The sequence below is a fragment of the Macaca nemestrina genome, chromosome 5 (genome assembly GCF_043159975.1).
Source record: "Macaca nemestrina isolate mMacNem1 chromosome 5, mMacNem.hap1, whole genome shotgun sequence".
In the NCBI taxonomy this organism is placed as follows: domain Eukaryota; kingdom Metazoa; phylum Chordata; class Mammalia; order Primates; family Cercopithecidae; genus Macaca; species Macaca nemestrina.
Window position 1 is genome coordinate 159,697,944 of NC_092129.1, and position 18,604 is coordinate 159,716,547.

At 40.8% G+C, this 18,604-nt stretch overlaps 2 protein-coding genes and 1 non-coding gene across 8 annotated transcripts in view; 1 reads left to right on the forward strand and 2 right to left on the reverse strand.

Moving 5' to 3' along the window:
- Window positions 1-12,083: 12,083 nt before the first annotated feature.
- Window positions 12,084-12,187, reverse strand: LOC112426803 (U6 spliceosomal RNA). Its single transcript, XR_003018212.1, has one exon. It is a non-coding gene; the product is annotated as a U6 spliceosomal RNA (small nuclear RNA).
- Window positions 12,188-17,163: 4,976 nt separating this feature from the next.
- On the reverse strand, window positions 17,164-17,785 carry LOC105482536 (small ribosomal subunit protein uS12-like). Its single transcript, XM_071097535.1, has one exon. It carries the CDS (start codon window positions 17,748-17,750, stop codon window positions 17,226-17,228), a length of 525 nt encoding a protein of 174 aa, XP_070953636.1. The 5' UTR covers window positions 17,751-17,785; the 3' UTR covers window positions 17,164-17,225.
- Window positions 17,786-17,866: 81 nt separating this feature from the next.
- Window positions 17,867-18,604, forward strand: part of LOC105482535 (doublecortin domain containing 2) — a 195,422-nt gene continuing 194,684 nt past the window's right edge. For 5 of the 6 annotated variants that reach the window (XM_011742666.2, XM_071097534.1, XM_011742668.2 and 2 more), the window contains exon 1: window positions 17,871-18,007. The gene's annotated coding sequence lies outside the window, so the exon portion shown is untranslated. Of the gene's footprint in view, window positions 18,008-18,604 lie in introns of all 6 variants that reach the window. The other variant, XM_011742665.2, reaches the window with a different exon arrangement.

An 18,604-nucleotide genomic window follows, 5' to 3' on the forward strand; every position in this document is an offset into this window, starting at 1 on the left:
GCCTTAGTTTCTCATAAAAATACATTTCTGATGGGTCTACCTAACAGTCTGTCAGTCATGTTCATATATCTGAATCCCGGTGGTAGATACAGCTGAGACTCCAGCTAGGACGCCTCCCTCCCTCCTTCTCTCCCTCCCTTCCTTCTTCCTCTGTCTTACTCTCCCTTTTCATCTCCATCCTTTTACACTCATACACAATAATAATGTATTCATCAAGTACCACCTATATGCCAGGCACTGTTCTAATCATTTCAGATAAAAGAGCAACAAAATAGACAACGTCCTACCGTCTTGAACATTGTAGAGTGATGAGTGCTATGACCAGCACCTACGACAGAGAACTGTGACAGACAGTGAGTGACCAGGGGCTAATTTCTATGGAGTGGTGAGGGAAGGTCTTTCTCATGAGGTAAATGTCCAGCTGAGATCTGAATAACAAGAAGGGCCCAATTATATAAAAACCTGGCATTTGAGCCTTCTATGCAGAGATAATAACAATATTTATGACTCTCTCTCTCTCTATATATATATATATCTCCTAATCTACCACTGAAAGCTTTCCTTGCCCCTAAATATGTAAGAAGAGGGGGTGGTTTTACACAGAACCCCCCAGGTTTGGCTTGTTCCACTTACTCAGAGGTGATACTGGGGCCCATCTTGAGCAGCACCCCATATGAGTGACCCGGCCTCATAGGCTTTCAGCAACAGATCCCTCTCGGGACACAGCCGCATCCCCAAGCCACTACGCACTCTAATGGGGCCTCTGGGCATATGGTTTTCAGGATTTTTCACCTCATTCCACAGAGAGGGGAGCTCCAGGGAAATCTCAGGGCAGGTGCAGAATCATAGCCGGGGAGAGGGTGGTGGGAAGCCTGCATTCTCTTTATTCACAGGGAAGTCTAGATTCCACAGAATTAAGCTCCAGCAGATGAAGAGCAGGGACTTCTCTTTACACCACAGAGCATTTCTGATAGAGTAGGAGGGTGAGACCCATATTCCCAAGACAGCTAAGGAACTCAGGTGGCTCCAGCACCCCTGTGGGGCCGGGGTCTCCCTCTCACTCCTCAGAGGGGACACTGGTCACCACAAGCTGGGGCGCCTCCCAGGCAGCCTCACTGAGTATTCTGGCTTTCACCATTCTCCCGATGGGGCTGAGCCATCTGTGTGTTGCTGTCCTTCACCCTGGGCTCCCCACTGCAGCCACAGGCCTCCTCACTGTCCCTGAGCTGTGTCTCAGTCAGAGACCCGCTATTTGCCTGCTGGATATTCCCATGCTTATCCCTCTGTATCATCTTTTCTCATCTTTCTCTCACTAGGACTCCTTTTATTTCCTCTTCATCTCATCACTGTCTCACATCCAGTCAACTCTTAAGGCCCAGCTCCAGACCCTACCTCCTATTAGGGGCCCTTCCAATTTTTTTTTTTTTTGAGATGGAGTCTTGCTGTGTTGCCCAGGCTGGAGTGCAGTGGCCTGATCTTGGTTCACTGCAACCTCCACCTCCCAGGTTCAAGCAGTTCTCATGCCTCAGCATCTCAAGTAGCTGGAATTACAGGTATGAGCCACCATGCCTGGCTAATATTTTTGTATTTTTGTTTTTAGTAGAGATGGGGTTTTACCATATTGGCCAGGCTGGTCTTGAACTCCTGACCTCAAGTGATTGATCCACCTGCTTCAGCCTCCCAAAGTGCTGGGATTACAGGCATGAGCCACCTCTCCTGGCTACCTTTCCAATTGTTGTTATTGCTCCCATTAATCTCTTCTTTGCTGGATACCAACAAGCATCTAGATTCCAACTTATGCACTCTTCTCCCCTTCTTCCTCTCCTTCCTTTTTTCCTCCCTTCCCCATTCTTCCTTCTAAATGAGAATTAGCGTATTCATCTTCTTTTTGAAGAAAAAAAATTGTTACTAAATAATACATAACAGGAATATTTGTAAATGTATGTGAACAGCATAAAGCATTAACAATAATACAAAGACCTACTGCTCCCCCCAGCTCAAGAATGAGAGACTACCATTTTCCTACAATATCCCAGTGTGTTCCTGCTAGGTCCCACCCCCTTTATTCCCCATTCTCCATCCCAGTCGGTCACTACTATTCGGAATGCATATCTATCACTGTCCCTTACTCACCACTTTGGATCCTTAAACAGTGACTCATTAAGTTCTGCCTGCATTTGAATTGTATACTAGTGGGATTACGGTGTGTGAACTCTTCTGTGTCTTGCTTAATTGGCTCAGCATTGTGTTTGTAAGAGTCTTCCATGTTGATGCATGCTGCTGAGTTCATTTTCACTGCTGCATGGTATTCCATTGCATTAGTGTATCATTATTTATTTATCCGTTCTATGGCGGTGCCACATCAGGATTGTCTTTTTCCATTATGTGAATGCTTCTACAAACATTATTGTAGATGCCTCCTGATGCACATGTGCAGGAGTTTCCCTAGGATATGCACAAAGTAGAAGAATTGTTGGGATTCTCAAGCCTGTAATCCCAGCACTTTGGGAGGCCGAGATGGGCGGATCACGAGGTCAGGAGATCGAGACCATCCTGGCTAACACGGTGAAACCCCGTCTCTACTAAGAAATACAAAAAATAGCCGGGCGAGGTGGCAGCGCCTGTAGTCCCAGCTACTCGGGAGGCTGAGGCCGGAGAATGGCGTGAACCCGGGAGGCGGAGCTTGCAGTGAGCTGAGATCCGGCCACTGCACTCCAGCCTGGGCTACAGAGCGAGACTCCATCTCAAAAAAAAAAAAAGAATTGTTGGGATTGAGGGTGCTCACATATTCAGCTTTATGGGACATGCCAAATAATTTCCAATGTGGTTGTCCCTATTTATAGTCTCATCAGTGGTGGATGAGAGTTCCTGTTTTTCTGCATTCTTGATGAACTTGGTTTGTTATTTTTTAATTTTTGTCAACCCTGTGGCAAATATTGGAGGCTACGGGTCGGAGTTAGCTCAAACGGTTACCTCCTTATGCCGGGCTTTCTATCTGTCCAAATATTGGAGGCTTTAGTTTGAACTTCTCTGATTTCTAATGAAGTGAACATCTTTTTATATGTTTATTGGTTATTTAGATTACTTCTTTTGTTAAGAGCCTATTCAAATGTTTTTTTCTTTCTTTTCTTTTTTTTTTTTTTTTCAGATGAGGTCTCACTCTGTCACCCAGGCTGGAGTGCAGTGGCACTCTTGGTTCACCGCAACCTCTGCCTCCCAGTCTTAAGTGAGCCTCCCACCTCAGCCTCCCAAGTAGCCTGGACTACAGACATGTGCCACCACACCCGGCTAATTTTTTTTTTGTATTTTTTTGTAGAGACAGGGTTTCACCTTGTTGCCCAGGCTGCTCTTGAACTCCTGAGCTCAAACGATCCACCTGCCTTGGCTTCCCAAAGTGCTGGGATTACAGGCATGAGCCACTGCATCCAGCCAAGTTCTATTTTTTTTTTTTTTGAGACAGTGTGTCACACTGTCGCCCGGGCTGGAGTGCAATGGTGCGATCTCGGCTCACTGCAACCTCCGCCTCCTGGGTTCACACGATTCTCCTGCCTCAGCCTCCCGAGTAGGTGGGATTGCAGGCATACACCACCACATCTGGCCAATTTTTTGTATTTTTAGTAGAGACAGGGTTTCACTATATTGGCTAGACTGGTCTTGAACTCCTGACCTCAGGTGATCCACCTGCCTTGGCCTCCCAAAATGGTAGGATTACAGGCGTGAGCCATCATGCCTGGCCCCAGCCTAGTTCTTTATATATATTCTCAGTAATAGTCCTTAATTGGTTGTACAGTTTGCTAATATCACCTCCCAGTTTGTAGGGTTTTTGTTTTCCTTCTCTATTTATGGCTTCCTTCTTTGAACAGAAGTTCCTAATTTTAATTAAATAAGAGGTATAAACCTTTTCCTTTATGTTTTGTGCTTTCTTGTGCATTATTTAAGAAAGTCTTTCAACCTTGAGGTCATGATGCCATATTGTCTTATATCACCTCCCAAAAGCTCTACAGATTTGCCTCCTGCATTTAGGTTTAATCCACCATGAATTGATTTTTGTGAGTCTTGTATGAGATCAAATTTCATTTTGTCCATACGAACAGCCAGTTGTCTCAGGATCATTTACTGTATAGTTCTCAGTAATGGATTGTTACCTCTGTCATAGATCAAATGTCCAAATGTAAGCCAAGCCTCTTAAAAGTTCTGTTTTGGGGTCTGTTTCTTTGCTTTCTATTCTGTTCTATTGGTCCAATTGTCTAGGCCTACAACAAAATTATGCTATTTTAAGTATTATGGTCTTATAATCAGTTCTTATATCTTGTGAGAAATGTCCTACCATTTTTTTTCTTCTTTTTAAGGATTTCTTGGCTATTGTTGGTCTTTGGCTCTCCCATCACAAAAAGGAGAAATGAAATTAAATCAGAATTTGAAAAGGGGGAGGTAACCGAAGATGCTGCAGGTATTCAAAAGAAAATAAGAGGATGTTATACACATTATACCAAATACTTTTAAAAACCAATGCAATTAGAACTTCTCCAAATATGTAATTTACTAATATGACTCAGGAAGTGATATTTTTTCAGAAGTTTATTTTCTGTTTGTTGCTTATAATGTATACAAGTGCAATAGATCGTTGTATTTATTTAATGTCCAGAAATGTTAAAAACTCTTATTAATTCTAATAATTTGTCCATAGATTCTTTTGGATTTTCTATATATATATCCAGACTATTTGGGAACAGGGTGATTTTATTTCTTCTTTCCAACCCATATACATTTTATTTCTTGTCCTTTGCCTTATTGCAATGGCTGGGAACTACAGAAGAATCTTGAAGAGAAGTGGTCTAGCAGGCAACTTCACCTATTCTCTGTTTCAAGAAGAATGCCTTCAATGTTTTGTCATTTGTGGAAGCTCCTTTTATGGGGGGTGGATGTCCTTTGTTACGTCAAGATATTTCTATTCTATTCCTAGTTCGCTAAGAGATTTTATCCTAAATGGATGTTGAATTTGGTCTACAACTTTTGAAATGATCATTTTATTTTTCTTCCTTAATCTACAACTTGGGGAATTAAATTAATTCATTTTTAAAATTTCGGACAAACTTCGCATTCCTGGTATAATCTGATTTAGTTATGATATACCATCTTGGATTTCATTTGCTAATTTTTAGTTTAAATTTTTTGCATTTATGTAATTTTCTTCTATTGTTCTTGCCAGATCTTGGTATACAAATTATGATAGCTTCTGAAAGAGTTAGTGTTAGATTGAAACGAGAGTTCCTTAAATGTTTGGCAGAACTCACCAGTGAAGCTATTGAGTGCTGTTCATTGTTTTTGTTTGTTTGTTTGTTTGTTTTTAGAGCCAGGATCTTTCATTTATTTGTTTATTGAGATAGAGTCTTGCTCTATCACCCAGGCTGGAGTGCAGTGGTGTGATCTCAGTTCACTGCAACCTCCGCCTCCTGGGTTCAAGGGATTCCCCTGCCTCAGCCTCCCAAGTAGCTGGGATTACAAGCATGCACCACCAGGTCTGGATAATTTTTGTATTTTTAGTAGAGATGGGGTTTTGCCATTTTGGCCAGGCTCCACTGGAACTGCTGACCTCAAGTGATCCACCCACCTTGGCCTCCCAAAATGCTGGGATTATAGGTGTGAGCCACTGCGCCTGGCCAGTGACAGGGTCTTTCGAAAGTCTAAAGCATCTATTATATGTTTCATCTTTTCCATTTTTGCCATTGTTCCTTTATGCTGTCATTCATTTGATTAATCTCAACAGAATTTTGTTAATTTTATGTCTTATTGAAAAATCAACTTTTGGCTTGTTGTTCATCTCTATGGTATAATTTTTTCCTATGTCATTAATTGTTGCTTCTTTAAAAAAAATCTTTCCTTCAATTTCCTTAAGTTTTTCTGTTGTTTTTCTAACTTCTTAAGGTGAAGGTTTTTGTTTGCTTGTTTTTAAGCCTTTCTATATGTATATATTATCAGAAGTTGGCAAACTATGGCTGGCAGGCCAAATGTGGCCCACTACCTGTGTTTCTCAGTAAAGTTTTATTAACACACAAGCATGGCAATTTATTTATGTGTTGTTTATGGTGTTTTTTGTGCTACAGTGGCAGTGATATGGCCCACAAAAATCTAAAATATTTACAGTCTAGCCTCTTATTGAAAAAGTTTGCTGACCCCTGCATTACATCAGTGTTGTTAACTCTACTGTTCAAATATTCATTTTCCTTGCTTTTCATCTCCTGCTGCTTCTGTCAATTTTTGAAAGATGTGTGTTATAAATTACAATTCTGGTGGTAGATTCCTCAATTTGTCCTAGTAGTTCTGCCAAATTTGCTTTATTTTGGATCTATGGGTATTCAATGACTATACATGTAAAATTGTTGTATCTTCCTGGTGAATTGAACTTTTAAGTAGTTGAGATTACAGACGTGAGCTGCCGTGCCCAGCTAAATTCTTTTTTACTGTAAATGGTCTCTTTTGCCTTAAGGCCTCTGTGTGCTGTTAATACAGCAATCTCAGTTTTTCTCTTAGTTAACATTTATGTGGCATACCTGATATATATTTTTCCATCCCTTTGCTTTGGTGTACCTTTATTTTTTGATTCACTACTTTAATTGTAAACATACAATTCAGTAGTTTTTAACATAGTCAAAATATTATGATCATCATTATTTAATTCCAGAATATTTCCATTGTACCAAAAGTCATTCTGTATCTTCTAATTTCCCCCTCCCTCACCCTCTGGTAACCACGAATCTACTTGCTGTCTCTATAAATTTACTTAGTCTGGACATTTCATAGAAATGAAATCATTCAATATGAAACCTTTCATTTCTGGTTTCTTTCCTTTAGCTTAATGTTTTCAAGGTTCATCCATAATGTATCAGTATTTCATTCTTTATGGCTGACTAATATTCCATGGCATGGATTTACTGCATTTTGCACTCTAACCATTCATCAGTTGATGGACACATGAGTTGTTTCTACTTTTTGGCTATTATGAATAATGCTTCTATGAACATTCATGTATAACATATATCAACATGTTTTTTTAACATGTTATACACTTTTTTTGTATGTGAACATATGTTTTTATTTTTATTTTTTTGAGACAGGGTCTCTCTTTGTCACAGGGGCTAGAGTGCAGTGGCATAAAAATGGCTTGCTACAGCCTTGATCTCTAGGCATGAGCAATCCTCTTGCCTCAGCCCCTCAAGTAGCTGGAACTACAGGTGCGTGCCACCATGCCTGGCTAATTTTTTTGTATTTTTTGTTGAGATGGGGTTTCATGATGTTGGCCAGGCTGGTCTTGGACTCCTGACCTCAAGTGATCTTCCTGCTTTGGCCTTCCAAAGTGCTGGGATTACAGGCGTGAGCTACCGTGCCTGGCCTGTATGTGAACATATGTTTTTAATTCTCTTGGGTATATGCTTAGGAATGGAATAGCTGGGTTCTATGATATCCTATCTCTTTTTGAGGAGTTGCCAACTGTTTCCAAAGAGGCTGCGCCATTTTACATTCCCACCAGTAATGTATGAGGGTTCAAATTTCTCCCCATTCCCACCAAGAGTTATTTTTTTCTTCTTTTAAACTATTATAGCCATCCTAGTGGATGTGACACAGCAGCTTCTATATCCATTGGTATTTGGTGTGTCCCTTACAAACAGCACAGAGCTGGGGGTTTCCCTCCATATGACAACCTTTTTCTTTCACTTGATGTATTTAACCCAGGTTTATTTTTTGTGATTAGTGACCTCATTAAATTTTTTTTTTTTTTTCTTTTTGAGACAGGGTCTTGCTCTGTCACTCAGGCCGGAGTGCAATGATGTGATCTCAGCTCACTGCAGCCTCCCCAAGCCCTGGCTCAAGAGATCCTCCCACCTCAGCCTCCTGAGTAGCTGGGACCACAGGCATGCACCACCATGCCCGGCTATTGTTTTTGTATTTTTGGTAGAGACAGGGTCTCGCCATGTTGGCCAGGCTTGTCTTGAACTCTTAAGCTTAAGTGATCTTCCCACCTCAGCCTCCCAAAGTGCTGGAATTACAGGCATGAGCCACTGCTCCTAGCCCTAATTAGATTTTTATCACATAATTTTGTGCTTTCTATGTGTCGTGCTATTTAAAAACTCTTTCTTTTAGATGAATACTCTTTGTCTTTATTTCATTTTGCCCAATCTATCAGTTTGGCAGTTACACTCAGTATGTCTATTTTTATTTATTTATTTATTTATTTATTTTGAGACGGAGTCCCACTCTGTCACCCAGGCTGGAGTACAGTGGTGCAATCTTGGCTCACTGCAACCTCTGCCTCCCGGGTTCAAGCGATTCTCTTGCCTCGGCCTCCTGAATAGCTGGGATTACAGGTATGCACCATCATGCATGGCTAATTTTTTGTACTTTCAGTAGAGACGGGGTTTCACCATGTTGGCCAGGCTGGTCTCGAACTCCTGACCTAAGGTGATCCACCCGCCTCGGCCTCCCAAAATGCTGGGATTACAGGCACAAGCCACTGAGCCCAGGCTCAGAATTTTTTAAAACAATGGTTACCCTATACATTTTAACATGCGTATATAACAATATCTCAAGTTATTTATCTTTCTCCACAAAAATAAACAAAAGGGCCTTATAATGCTTATATTTTCTTATACTCTTTTCCTCCATTTATTTCTGTTATTCTCTTCTTTTTTTTTTTTTTTTTTTTTGAGACAGAGTCTTACTCTTTTCCCCAGGCTGGAGTGCAATGGCATGATCTCGGCTCACTGCAATCTCCACCTCTTGGATTCAAGCAATTCTCCTGCCTCAGCCTCCTGAGTAGCTGGGATTACAGGCACGCGCCACTGCACCCAACTATTGTATTTTTGTATTTTTAGTAGAGACGGGGTTTCACCATGTTGGCCAAGCTGGTCTTGAATTCCTGACTTCAAGTGATCTGCCCACCTCAGCCTCCCAAAGTCTTGGGATTACAGGCATGAGCCACTGTGCCTAGTTTATATTCTATTATTTTCTAGTATTCCAGTTCTATATGAGTCATACATTCCACAATCAGACAGTGTCATTATTGTTTCCTGCAATCGTTTAAAATATTTATCACGTAGTTACCAGTGTCTTCATTCACCATGCCTTCTTGCCTCTTAGACTATTATTCAAGGTCAGGTTTTTGTTTTTTTTTTTTTTCTGTCTGAGCCAAGTTCTTAAAATTTCCTTTAATGAACTGCTCTTGGTGGTAAATGCTCTCATTTTTTAATTTTGCCAGGCACAAATTCCATATTGACAACTATTTTCCCAACACATTGAAGATCTTATTCCACTGTTTTCTGGTTTGTAATGTTCCTTTTGAAAAATCAGTCATTAATTGAATTGTCTTTTCTTTGTAGGTAATACATGTTTCCTCACCAACTTCTTTTGGTTTTTTGTTATGTGCATATTTTGTATCGCAGAATCACTACGATATGCTAAGGTGGTGATTCTTTGTTTTTTTTTCCTTCTTAAGATTCATTTGACTCCCTGAATATGAATATTTGTACCTTTCAACAATTCTAGAAAACTTCAGTTAATGACTCTGCTTCATTCTCTTTGTGTCTCCTGGAATTTTGATTTTTTGATTAAAAATGTAGTAAATAGTCTTACTTTTAGCTTCTAACCCTTCTTTCATATTTTTCATCTATTCTCTCTCTGTCCTGTCTTCTGGATCACTTATTTGTTATTTTTTTCTTTTTTTTTAACTGAAGTCCAGAAATTAGATGCAAAGGATAACTTATTTGAATATACTGTTTTAGTTTAATAATTCTCTCTTTGGATGTGACTAATCTGCTATTTAAACTCTTTATTGAGTTTTAAATTTTAATTATGTTTTTCAATTCTAGAGATTCTGCTTCACAATTTTTTTTAAAAACCTTTGGTCATTTTAAAAGTCTTTTGTTCTTACACTTTCTATCATTTTTTTTCTTTAAATGTGGTAAACAGAATTATTTTACATTCTGCCTGTGATAATTCCTGTATCTGAAATTTTTGTAGGTCTTTCTTCTGGCTGTTGTTCCTTCAGATTCCCATTTATCATTTGTTTTCTTATAAGTTTTAGGTTTTTTGACTGTATATTCATGTTTCTTGGAACATTATCTATGGGGATTATCTGTAAATTCAGTAGAAGCTGTGTTCCTCCAGAGAAAATTTGTGTTGGTTTCTGTCAGTCATCTGAGAACAATTCCAATCCGGGATCACTTTACATTTAATTCTTTGCCCCACATTTTTAGATCACAAAGAAAGAGTTAATTAGGTTCCACAGCTATCTAGGGGTCAACTGATGTAATTATGAAGCATCAGGATGAAATTCTGTGCTCCCTTCCTCCCACCTCGGCCTTTAGCACAAATGGGAAAATAAGCATATCTTCTTGCTGTAATTGCTCTGCAAAGAGGGCTAATTTCTTATTCACCATCATATTTATGGTGTAACTCTTTGAATTTCCATATTTGCATGGGAAACTTCTCTCTGAATCTTCACCTTGGGAAGCCCTAGGCCTATCTCTTGTGTCTCTGTCCCTGTGTAGCCATCAACATAACAGTTCCAGATCACCAGGGCATAGGCAGGTATACTTAGAGTTAAAGCTGATTTCAGTGCTTGCTCACTTCCCAGGGTTTCTGTTATCACTCAAGTTTTGGCTTTTCTGAATTCTTTTCATTCTTGCCGAATTGGCAATGCATTTAAAAAGGTTTAGACATTTAGCCAGGCATGGTGTCTCATGCCTGTAATTCCAGCACTTTGAGAGGCCAAGATAGGAGGATTGCTTGAGACCAGGAGTTCAAGACCAGCCCGGGCAACACAGAGAGACCCCATCCCTCCACAAAATTTTTAAAAATTAGCCGGTTGTAGTGGCACATACCTGTAATCCTAGCTACCAAGGAGGCTGGGGCAGGAGGATTGCTTAAGCCTAGAAGTTTCAGTGAGCTATGATCATGCCACAACCTGGGTGACAGAGGGAGGCCCTGTTTCTAAAGAAAAAAAAAAAGATTTAGATATTGTGAAAAAAGATCAAGTATTTTAGATTGCTTTAGAAGGAGAGTGATCCAAGATATTTAGCTCACCATGTTGTTAGGAATGAAAGTCAACCAATATTCTCTTTGAAAAGGATTAAGGGCAGAAACCACATATGAGCATATATACTCCATAATGGTTTCTAATACAACACTGGGCACATCACAGCCACTGTTCGCCGCTCCTCAAGGTGCATCTCTTCTTCTTTCATATCCCCAGCACGTTTCATGCTCAGATTAATTCATTTAACAAACATTTATTAAACACTTATCTTTACCATGATGCTAACTGCTAGAAGATCCATGGAAGACACTTCCTTCTATAACACAGAGAAAATAGAAGCTCTCGGTTTGAGTTTTTGCCGACTTTTCTTCACCTCGGCCTCTAAACTTGCTACTTTATGGTGGGTTTGCAGGTCTCATTCTAGTGAACTGCAAGTTTTTTCACTGCTATCAAATCTGTCAACATAAAATTGTATGTGTTTTTCAGAGAAACAAAATTTTGACTTAGAGAAATGTGGTATTTGGTTTATGTAGAATTCCAAGATAAACAACTATGGTTTTCTTCAGAATTCACTTCATGATTTTCTTCAGGATTCACTTATGATTTTATATAAAATAACGTTTAATGCTTCTGGTTTTAGGAGACTGTTTCTACTCATCTCACATTCTAAGTGGAAATAAAGAAAGTAGTAAATAATTACTTCTGGCTGGGAGAAGTGGCTTACACCTATAATCCAAGAACTTTGGGAGGCTGAAGTGGGAGGATCACCTGAGGTCAGGAGTTTGAGACCAGCCTGGCCAACATGGTGAAAGCCCATCTTTACTAAAAATGCAAAAATTAGCTGGGCATGGTGGTGCGCACCTGTAATCCCAGCTACTCAGGAGGCTGAGGTGGGAGAATTGCTTGAACACAGGAGGCGGAGGTTGCAGTGAGCTGAGATGACGCCACTGCACTCCAGCCTGGGTGACAGAGACTCTCCATCTCAAAACAACAAAAACAGCAACAACAACTTTTTACTTTTTATTATTATTTTCTTTTTTTTCTTTTGGAAAAAAATATGGAATGCTTCATTTATTTACATGTCATCCTTACACAGGAACTTATGCTAATCTTATCTGTATCATTCCAGTTTTAGTATATGTGCTGCTAAAGCAAGCCTTTTTATTATTCTTAGCTCCTTAGTTATATGGCAATGTATAGAACAAGCATTTCTAGGTTGCATGTGGTGGCTCACGCCTGTAATCCCAGCATTTTGGGAGGCCGAGGTGGGTGGACCACCTGAGGTCAGGAGTTTGAGACCAGCTTTGCCAACATGGTGAAAACCTGTCTGTAATAAAAATGCAAAAATTAGATTGGCATGGTGGCAGGCACTTGTAATCCCAGCTGCTTGGGAGGCTGTGGCAGGAGAACTGCTCGAACACGAGAGGCAGAGGTTGCAGTGAGCCGAGATCATGCCATTACACTCCAACCTGGGTGACAAGAGCAAATCTCTGTTTCAAAACAAACAAACAAACAAACAAACCTCTAAAGCTAGGTAAGGCAATGAGATGAGCAGCAGAGGAAGGATTAAAGTGTGTTAGGCAAATGGAAGCTACAGGATTTGGTTCTGGATAGGAGTTAAGGATGATACCCATTATAATCAATATTGGCCAATGAGTTAGCCAGTTAATATAGCCAACTGGGGTAGGTCACCTAGCACATGGATATGAAGAAGAATTTAGCGATTACCAGAACTGATTGAATTCACCTGACAAGAGGCTTATCAGAGAGTCACCATTATCCATCTGTAGGTCCAAGAAACAGTCTCAAGGTACTCAAGTTCCTGTTCTTTTCGAGGCTAAGATGTGAAAACCGATTGTAAAGGTGACACTTTTTAAGGAAAAACTAGCAGAATATGTCCCACATTTCATACATATCTCTATTGCCTTCAAAGGATATTAAAACCCAATACTGGGTAAGAGAGTTTGGTTTCCCGCGTAGGTGCACACCTCTGCACGTGGCTGTGCATTTTCTGTGGAAGCTAAGCAATTAGTCTTAGAATCTCTTTGGTTGTCAAGGGATGTACTTTTTTTTTGCTGATCTGAAAATATGTTTCCTTCTACAGGAGTATTTTCCATTTTTTTGAAGTTTTAAGTTAATTTTAATATATTTTCCTTTTATTAATTAATTCATGAAATAATTATTTACTACTTACCATGTTCCAGCCTCTGTGCTAGGTACTAGTAAGACATTGATGAATAAAATGAACACAATCCTTTTCCTTAGGGAATTTATACATATAAACATTTAACTCTACAAAGATTAAACATGTAATTATATAAAGCTTTACAATTACACATATAATTATATGAAGATTTGTAATTATATAGCCAGGCATGGTGACTTGCACCTGTAGTCCTACCTACTTGGGAGGCTGAGGTGGGAGGATCACCTGAGCCCATGAGGTCAAGGCTGCAGTACGTTATGCTCATGCCTGTGAGTAATCACTGCTCTCCAGCCTGGGCAACATAGTGAGATCCTATCTTTTAAAAATAAATAAATAAATATTTTAAATTTTATAACTGTCATTGATAAAACCTATAAAGAAAAAAATATATAATATGTTGGGGGTTTATCCTGATCTGGGGAGTGGGATAGAGAAGATTTCCTGGGGAACTGACATTTAAGTTGGGACTTGATCTATAGAGGGAGTTGGAGGGAGCCAAATAAATAGGAATGAGGGGATAAGGGGCTATAAAGTACATCCAAAGGGATTTTAAAGGAAGCGATGGTACAAGTTTTCACTTTGGAGAGCCATAGGAAGATTTGTGCAAGAAGAGATGGAAACTAAAGCAACAACAGTAGTATATTTATGGCTTTGTAATCAAAGTTGATGATATTGGATTTCACTGTAAGAGAAATGATAAGGATTTGAAGAATTTTAAGCTGGAAAGTGAAATGGGTAGATCTGTGTTTTCAGCAACCTTTCAGGCTGACTGTTCTGTGGAGAATGGATAACAAGGAAGCAAATTGGAAACAGGGTTACCTTTTAGGGGATGATGATGCCTTGAATTCAAAAGTGGAAATGGGTGTGGAGATAAGTGAATGGATTTAAGAAACATTTGAGAGGTAGAAAGAGGTAGAATTGATAGAACTTGGTGATTAGTTGAAGAGCCCTTATAAACCTAGGGTGCGATGTGGTCTGGTTTTAGCACAGTATTACATCAAAATAAATATTGTTTAAGCAGAAATATATAATTGAAAGCATTTCAGAGATTTAGGCTCTTGAGGAAACAGTAAATGCCTTGTTGGTATTATTATTTTTCTTTTTGATTTTTTGAGACAGGGTCTCATTCTCTTACCCAGGTTGGAGTGTAATGGCATGATCGTGGCTCACTGCAGCCTCAACCTCCCAGGCTCTGGTGATTCTCTCACCTCAGTCTCCTGAGTAGCTGGGACTACAGGTGCATGCCACTATGCCTGGATAATTTTTTTTTTTGTTTTTTGTTTTTTTAGAAATGGGGTTTCACCATGTTGGCCAGGCTGGTCTTGAACTGCTGGGCTCAAGTGATCCACCTGCCTCAGCCTCTCAAAGTGCTGGGATTACAGGCTTGAGCCACCATGCCCTGCTGGTGGTATTATTTTTAATGCACAGCAAAACTTTTTTTAAGAATCTTCTTTGGCCATCTCTCTCATTCTCAATGCCTTTCATATACTTAGGAAGAAGCTAAAATACAAAACTCTCCCCTCCTTTCCTATGTGTGTTCTCAAACATTCCCTTGTATCCATCTGAAGCTCCTCATTCCTCAGCATTCTGCTCCTCATTCTACCTCAGCTCTTCATGATCAGGGTTTATCTAACCTTTCTGGCTTCTTAAAGCCTTCTCTCTTTGCTCAGTGTTCAGACTTTGCTCAAGAGAGAAGAGCTCCAAAACCAGTTCAGCAAGCAACAGGAGCATGGAGAGAGACTGCAGATATCTGACTGTTCTTGTCATTGTTTCTCTGCCACAGTTAAATGTGTTCTATGAAGAAGAGAAGTGGATATGTTCTAGCTTTGAGCAGATGAGTAGATGAGGGTCCATTTGTGGAGACAGGAAACATAGGAAAAGTGTTTTTGAGGAAAACTTGAGATCACGTAAACGTTTCGAGTCTAGGCTGCCTTTTAGATGGTCTAGAGACATTGTCCGGAGAATTGTGTGCCTGGAACCGCCTTGTTCTGGAGTGTGAGGCACTTGTTAAATTCTCAGGAATTGTAAACATGGGCATTGTTAAAAAGTGACTGTATAAATATATGATTAAATAAAAAATAATTGTTAAATATACAAATAAATAAAAAATAATTGTATAAATATACAATTAAATAAATTACATTGAAAACAAAGATAATAAATACTCAAAACTCATCTCTATCTACATTTTACTACTATCTGTGCTCTTAAAGTTACTTAAGTCTGCTGTGCCTGCATGGTGGAAATAGCATAAAATAACTTGCTACTGCACCTTCCTTGGCATCACTGATGTTAGATTGGTATCTGGAAATTGGCCATATTTGGAGTAAACTACAGAGATTGGCAAATACTATGAATCAAGGCCTTATCTTCCCTCCTAAAAGCCAGCAGTTAAACATTTATCACCACATCTTATCCAAGAGACATCTGGATAAATGAATCTAAGCTCAGGAGACAAATTTGGGCTGGAGATACCACAGTGGGAGGCATAGACTTGATGTGGGGAGCTTCATGGGCTGGCGACGGGGTCCCATATCAAGAAAGACCCCATGATTGGTTTAATGCTCTGCTGTTGCTATCATCAAATTCTTAATTTTTGAATAAGAGGCCACACATTTTCATTTTACACTGGGTTAATATAGATGATAGGGAATTTTAGGCTGTTTGGGGAGGGGGTTACTTAATTGCCTTCTGTTCTACATAACAAGTATTTTATCTTACTCACCTATGTGGTAGCACATTTTCACAGATTTTTTTCCCCATCTATCCCTCATCCTGTGTATCTTCCACAACCAGCTCACAAAATTTCCCTTGTCTATTTCCTCTGTATATTGTTATCTTTGGCCTTCTTTTGAAACTTGTTAACTTTTTTTTTTTTTAACTTTTATTTTAGGTTCGGGGTACATGTGCAGGTTTGTTATATAGGCAACCTGTGTCACGGGGGTTTGTTGTACAGATTATTTCATCGCCCAGGTACTAAGCCTAGTACTCAATAATTATTTTTTCTGCTCCTCTCCCTCCTTCCATGCTCCACCCTCAACTAGGCCCCAGTGTCTGTTGTTCCCTTCTTTGTGTCCATGAGTTTTCCTCATTTAGCTCCTACTTATATGAGAACATGCGGGTATTTGGTTTTATGTTCCTGCATTTGAAAACTGTTAACTTTCAAAGCATTAATGTATTACATGGCTTTAATAAAAGTGTTTCTTCAGAACAGAAATCTCGAAGGGAAAAAAATGTTTCTCTCCAGATTGCAATGTCCCACACATTCATCTTTCACAGTGGTACGACAGTGGTTACGGAGCTTGTGGAATAAGACAGAACTGGGTTTGAACTCTCTCCCTCTCTCTTTCGTTTTCTAATCCTTAGAACCTGCGAATGGGTTTGAACTCCTGTGTGTGACCCGAGGTAAATTTCTTTGATTTCTCTACCCTTCCGTTTCCTCATCTGAGGAAAGAATAATGTTTACCTCTGAAGGTTATTGTGAATATTAAATTAGATAACCTACATAAAGTGCCTTACACAATACCTGGTCCATGGTTATAGTGTTCAATTAATGGCAGTTATTCTTTTTATTCATACATGACGAGTTAGGAACACCCAGTAATTTGGACCTGACACATGGTAGAAAAGTCTTAGGAGGAATGATGGACACTGGCAGAGATGAGCTGCAAGATTTCGACTCTTTAAACATTTTCCTGGTGCCACAATATATATGTCCCAGACTGGACTGGACAAAGCGACTCTTTACTGGGGCTCTTACTATTCTCACAACTCCTCTCCCTTGTTATTCCTCAGACAGAGCTAACAATCTACACAAATAGCACAGATGTGGGCTCTTGGACAGCCAGCCAGACATTTAGCCTTCTTGCGGCAGTGAAAAATCCTTTCCCTGGCGTAAAGCTTGGCACAGCGTAGGCACTCAACATTTTTATTTTTATTTTTTTGGCATATGAAAATTTATTACTACAGTGTGTTCACTATTAAAATTTATGATCTTGGTCTTTCCTTCTTGCCTTTGTATAGGGCCAGAAGAGACACATTGGCTACTTTGACAACCTTAAAGCGGACTCCAGGAATATCACCAACAGTATGACCTTTGCGACCAAATCCAGCAACCAGAACTTCATCGTTTTCCTCAATAAAGTTCAAGCAAACGTCGTTGGGTACAAAGGCTGTGATTTTCTTGCCATTCTTGATCAGCTGGACCCTGACACACTTCCTAATGGCAGAATTTGGCTGTTTGGCTTCAACTCCTACTTTTTCCAGGACTATTCCTTTTGCATGAGAAGCACCTCCAAAAGGGCTGGCCTTCAGGGCTGTGCCCAAATGGGGGCGGCACTCAAAATTTTGTAGGTTTTCTTTTTCACCGCCGTGGCCCCAACTAGTACAACTAGTACAGGGCCTGGCACACAGCAGGCGTCCATTTATTGAATGAGCGCATGATAATGTCACCTGTTTCTCCCCCTTCCTCCAAATCCCTGTTCTTCCGCCTCTGCCCGAGGCAGCCAGCATATCCCAGGGAGCCAGGCTCAAGCCAGGCCTGGTTCACCGACTCGCTCCCCGCGCTAGGCTGCGGTTGCTATGGAAACAGCGGGAAATAACAACTCCGTTCCCCCTGGGGTGAGGGAGGCCCGCTGAGGTGACAGCAGCTGGAGGAACAGCGGGAGCGACGCGAGGCCGCCGCAGAGTTCACCACTGTGCCACAGCCCCGCCCCAGCGCGGCCGGCGCCCGAACTCCCCTCCCCTCTCTAGCACGCGAGTGTCGGTAGGTACTACAGCGGAGGGCATCTCCCCGGCCCGCCTCCCCAACCAGGGCCCGGCTTGCGCGCTGCCTGCTGTGTTCACGTGATGCGCACCCGCGCTTCGCCGCCAGGCGGCGCTGATCATCGGGGAGGGGGTTAGGGGTCCTAGAGGCGCGAGTGTTCCCTCTGTTTCTCATTCATTCATTCATTCACTTACATTTATTTTTCCCTTCCTTCCTTCCCTCCGTCCTTCCGGGATGAGCTATTGCTGTGGTTGGTCTCAAACTCCCAGGCTCAAGTGAGTCTCCTGCCTCAGTTTCCCAAAATGCTGGGATTACAGGCATGAGTCACCGTACCCGGACACACACTCTCTCTCTCTCTCTCTCCTTTTTCAGACAGGGTCTTGCTGTGTCGCCCAGGCTGGAGTGCAGTGGCAAAATCATAGGTTACTGCAGCCTTGACCTCCTGGGCTCAAGTGATCCTCCCGCCTCAGCCTCCGAGATAGCTGGGTCCACAGGCCCACACCATGCCCACCTATTTTTTTTTTTTTTTTTTAATTATAGAGACTGGGTCAGGCTGGTCTCAAACTCCTTGCCTCAAGCGATCACAGGCGCGTTATAGAGA